At 43.9% G+C, this 5,345-nt stretch overlaps 1 protein-coding gene across 1 annotated transcript in view; it reads left to right on the top strand.

Annotated features, from left to right (window-relative positions):
- Window positions 1-362: 362 nt before the first annotated feature.
- ZNF536 (zinc finger protein 536) overlaps window positions 363-5,345 on the top strand; it is a gene marked incomplete at its 3' end in the record, with an annotated part of 187,265 nt that continues 182,282 nt past the window's right edge. Inside the window, exon 1 of the mRNA XM_082489395.1 lies at window positions 363-2,534. Within this exon, the coding sequence (XP_082345521.1) occupies window positions 365-2,534 (2,170 nt within the window). The 5' untranslated portion in view covers window positions 363-364. The remainder of the gene's footprint in view (window positions 2,535-5,345) is intronic.

The following is a 5,345-nucleotide window of genomic DNA, read 5'->3' as shown; positions in this document are numbered from 1 at the left end:
GGAGAGATGCATAACATTTCTTTTTCTGTAGATTTAGAAAAGTAAACAGGTGCGATTTCACAAGGAGAAAGACAAGGGAGGTGGTAAAAGCCTTTGCCCCCTCCATAACAATGAGATTTTGGAATTGTAGCATAATTAAAAATAGTAATTAATGATTATTGGTAAACGGGCAGAATGATGAAAGCACACGTATGATCAAAATTGTGTAGCACAGTTGGCATTTAATGCACTTTTCAGTGTTTTTACACTAATTCCTTTGCATTATTATGAGTAGGTAAAACATAAAATGCAAATTGTACGTCAGTGATTCAATGCTTGTAACTCTTTCACAGTCTGAATCTCAAATATCTTCTGATTTTCAGAGATGGAGGAAGCTAGTTTGTGCCTTGGTGTTTCTTCAGCTGTGCCAGAAGCTGACGCCCATCTCAACACCACCATACTCAATGGGCAGTATTCAATGAGCCAGAAGCTGCACCAGATCACTTCCCAGCTCAGCCATGCCTTCCCGGAGCTCCAGAACAGGCAGAATCCGGAGGAGAAGGCGTCGGCGCCGCTAGAAGACAAAAGCCACATGTCCATAGCGAACCAGCCCATCAGCAGTCAGATGGCACTGTTGGCAAACCAGCTCAATCGAGAGGTCGACACCAGTCTGAATGGGCGCGTGGATCTGCAGCAGTTCTTAAATGGACAAAACCTCGGGATTATGTCTCAGATGAGCGATATAGAGGATGATGCCAGGAAAAACAGAAAGTACCCGTGTCCCCTCTGTGGGAAACGCTTTCGATTTAACAGCATCCTGTCGCTCCACATGCGAACTCATACTGGAGAGAAACCATTTAAATGTCCATACTGCGACCACAGAGCAGCTCAGAAAGGCAACCTGAAGATACACCTGCGTACTCACAAGCTTGGAAACCTTGGCAAAGGTCGTGGAAGGGTCCGAGAAGAAAACAGACTTCTCCATGAGCTGGAGGAGAGAGCAATTCTTCGGGACAAACAGCTGAAGAGCAGCCTCTTGCAGCCACGACCTGACGTGAAGGCACAGCAGCACAGCCAGCCAATGCCTCTTGCAAACTGCAACTTGTCGGTGCCAGCTAATCACAGCACACCTGACATGTCAAACCCCGTTCCCTCTCCAAAGCCAGTCAGTGTCCAGGAAGAAGTTGTCGCTCCGACAGCTGGGTTCAGATGCACGTTCTGCAAAGGCAAGTTTAAGAAGCGAGAGGAGCTGGACAGGCACATACGGATCCTGCACAAGCCTTACAAGTGCACCCTGTGTGACTTTGCCGCCTCGCAGGAGGAGGAGCTGATCAGCCACGTGGAGAAGGCTCACATAACTGCGGAGTCGGCGCAGGGCCAGGGCTCCAACGGGAATGGGGAGCAGTCCACCAACGAGTTTCGTTGTGAGGTGTGCGGCCAAGTGTTTAGCCAAGCCTGGTTCCTAAAGGGCCACATGAGAAAGCACAAGGATTCCTTTGAGCACTGCTGTCAGATCTGCGGGAGGCGATTCAAAGAGCCTTGGTTTCTTAAAAATCACATGAAAGTTCACCTGAATAAGTTGTCCGTGAAGAACAAGTCTCCCAACGATCCCGAAGTACCTGTCTCCATCAGCAGCATGTCCCAGGAAGCTCATGCAAACTTATATTCGAGATATCTGTCGTGTTTGCAAAGCGGGTTCCTTCCTCCCGACAAAGCGAGTTTAAGTGAACAAAATCAAATCTATAACAAAGGAGATATGCCCATGAAAGAGAAGGAAGTCTTGGGGAAGCTCCTTTCGCCCATTTCTGGCATCGGCCACAGTATTGCTGAAGGGGATAAACACTCTTTATTGGGCTGTCTCAATCTGGTGCCTCCTCTGAAATCCAGCTGCATAGAAAGGTTACAAGCTGCCGCCAAAGCGGCAGAGATGGATCCAGTAAACAGCTATCAGGCCTGGCAGCTCATGGCAAGGGGAATGGCCATGGAACATGGCTTTTTGTCTAAAGAGCAGCAGATACAGCGCAGCCATGAAGACACTTTGGCAAATGCCGGAGTTATGTTTGATAAGGAGAAGCGGGAGTATGTGTTAGTAGGAGCAGATGGCTCTAAGCAGAAAATGCCTGCTGATTTGGTTCACAGCACTAAAATGGGCAATCAGAGAGACTTGCCAAACAAACTAGACCCTTTAGAAGGCAGTAGAGATTTTTTGTCACATGGTATGAACCAGGGACTCGATTACAACTTACAAAGTCATGGAAACGTAAAAGAAAAGCCAACTGAATGCCCGGACTGCGGAAGGGTTTTTAGAACATACCACCAAGTGGTCGTTCACTCCAGGGTCCACAAAAGAGACAGGAAAGGAGAAGACGAAATAATTCAAGGTAGTCTCGATGAGCGACGTGGGTCTGGAAGCGATCAAGAGTCGCAGTCTGTCAGCAGGTCGACAACACCGGGGTCCTCTAACATTACTGAAGAAAGCGGAGTAGGTGGGGGTCTCTCGCAGACGGGGAGTGCCCAGGAGGACAGCCCACACCCTTCCTCACCCTCCTCTTCAGGTACGATAACTTCTCCTTCCCTCTCCGCACTGGAAGCTTCGTAGCTATGTTCGAAATCGCAGCAGCAAAAAATAGTTTATGCATTCGTTAGGATGTTTCTTAGCAGTCCACGGGGCTGTGGGGTTACGTGCCAGAACATCTGTGCTGGGGTTCCCGCAATGCCTCCGAGGATAGTTCTGGGCTCCCCGTTCCTCCCCTCCCAGGGCGGGTTTCCTCGCCTTCCAGCGCTCGCCCCCGCCGGCAGCAGCGTGCGGGCTCTGGGCAGTCGCCAATGGCGATGTCGCAGCCAGGGCCTCTCCCTCCAGGGTTTGGGAGGTGGGCTTTTTTTTTTTTCCCCCCCTCCTCTTCGATTCCTGGCATCTCTCTTGCAGCTCTTCCCATGTCCTCCCTTTAAAGGGGTGAGGAAAGATGCCTTCTTTGAGCTGTAGTTCAAAGAAATGGGATTAATAAAAAGCGTGTTGGCTAACCCCTCTGCCTGCCCTTATTCCCACAAGCGTATCAATTACTTCGCTGGGCTACCTTCTTGTACCTGGCCGCTGGACTGATTAAAAAGAGACTCAGCAATACAAATTACTAACTTTTTGACAGTCTTTCAACTTATGGGCACATTTTAACATGTATGAAGCCTTCTGCTTCATTCACATCTATTTGAAAGTACAAGGAAAATAGAAATCGGACTGAAACGTTTTAATTGCATTGTATGTCATGTTAACTTGCTGTGTATAAAATAGCAAAGCGGGTAATATTTCACTGGAGATGTCTATAAAATATTGAGCTTCCTGGTACAATTTTTAAACTTACTAGCCTATGACTGCTGAAATAAAATCTCCAAGTAATAACAGGTAAGATTTCTGGCCTCATCTATATTTCCAAAGTCACTTACTAATGGATAGTAAATTGAAAGTTATATCTTCGGCCCTTTATAAAGAAAGCACCTCACTAATACTGTAATCATTCTGCAAGCCTAACAACAGAGGAAATCATGCCATAACAAATACTCTGTTACTAATGGCAACATTGATTTCTGCAATCAGCCATTAAGTCTAGAAAATGAAAGACAGTTTGAGGTACCTTAAGGCATTACATTGCCCACTGCTAAAGAGCTGGTAGCAGGCTGTTGAGGGTAATTCTTTTTAGTTTTTTTTTCCCCCAGTTTCGATAAATATTTTAGTATTGGAGGCAATTCACTGTTACAGTTATTAAGTATATGCCAGTTTATTTTTGTTGTTCTTGTCATGCTCCAGTATACTCTCCTTCTGAGGCCAAATTAATATGAAAACAAAGTGTTAGTTTGCTGGCTTATTACAAACCAGTAAAGAAATTGTTAAGACACATAAATCTGCACTCCGCATTCCACGGATTCCTATAGTACTTAATGCTGTTGTTTAAATACCCATGAAACACACTGTCTACTCTTAGAGTCGTAGCCTCGTTTACAATTTATTACTGGTGAGACACATTAGAAAATTCTATGTAGGAACAAGGGTAACAGGCGAGAGCTAATTTCATACTATATATAGTTGTTGAGATTGTTTTAAGAGGATTGAAAATATGTCAGGATGAAGAAGATTATTTTTCTAACTTTCACTTTTAAAAATCCTACCCATTGGAGGGGGAGGGGGGGAGGGAAGGAGAAGGCTCCTCTAATATAGAAAGCGTCACTTTTTGTTTTGCAATGCCATAGAGCGATCGGAGAGAAAAGATCCTGAAATCGTTCAAATTCTATCCAAAGCCTTGCAGGGCTGTCTGGAAAAGTTTGGGAAAAAAAGAGCCCCAGAGTCTTCTGAGTGCGGCTGAACCGATAGAGACTGAAGAGGATTCAGAACAATGCATGTGAAAGTTGGTGTGTTTTGAGTGCCCTGAAAACTTTAATTCCAAGTGTTCTGGTTCGTTAAATGTATTGTTGTGGGGAGTTTTTCCTGTCTTCAGAGGCAAAAGATAACACCGCGGTGGTGTTCTCTCTCTGGCCACTAATTCGGAATTCTTATTAACTTAACTTTAAATTCTTTTTAACTACGATTTATTTCAAGTGTTTATTTTCACACCTGATTTCTATCGAAGCATAAAAAAATGAAAGCAAAACACGTGCGGTATCAGTTGCTAGAAGCAGGTTTGTTTTTACTGAAGAAAACCAGACCTTTTATATTAATATCTGATTGTCTTCTTTAGCCTGTTATTAGTAAATCTAGGAAGGCTGGCGGTGTCGTGCATCCTATCATGGCAAGTCTGCACATCTTTGCAACTTCTTAATCAGATGAAAGGGTGAGAGCATTGCATTTTACCGGAACAAAATCTAAGTATTCTTTAGTACTTTAAAATTAATTTTATTGCCACGTTGCTGTTGGAACTTTTCATTGTTGCAAAGCCTGTATTTTATCACTACCTGTGAAAGATAAACCTGTAGAATATAATCAGGGTGGGTTTTTTTTGCGTAAGGGAGAATTAAGCAGTCATTGAATCTTCTATTAAGAAATTACCGCAAAACACAGTTTTACAAATTTCTCAGACTGCATAACAATGTCTCAAAACTTAATTTGCATCACTTGATTCTTTTTTGTTGAAAACTGGGTCAGTAGGGCCTGAGAAACTATTTTTTCAGATCTTAACCAATGAATTCTTCTTTATAAATTGGTGCTCTTAACATGATAGTAGTTCTGAATTCATCATAAAAACCTTTTTACACAGTGCCTCTTAGAACAGATCTCCAGAAGAAGGCTTACAATGAGTGGCAGAGAAGTCTTTGTTATCTGATGTAATTCTTTGCAAAGGAGGATTGGGAATGGAGTGCCTGTTTAAAAATGTCTAGCTCAG

This window comes from Vanellus vanellus, assembly GCF_965231255.1.
Source record: "Vanellus vanellus genome assembly, chromosome: 12".
Taxonomy (NCBI): Eukaryota; Metazoa; Chordata; class Aves; order Charadriiformes; family Charadriidae; genus Vanellus; species Vanellus vanellus.
This window is presented reverse-complemented; position numbering and strand designations above follow the sequence as displayed.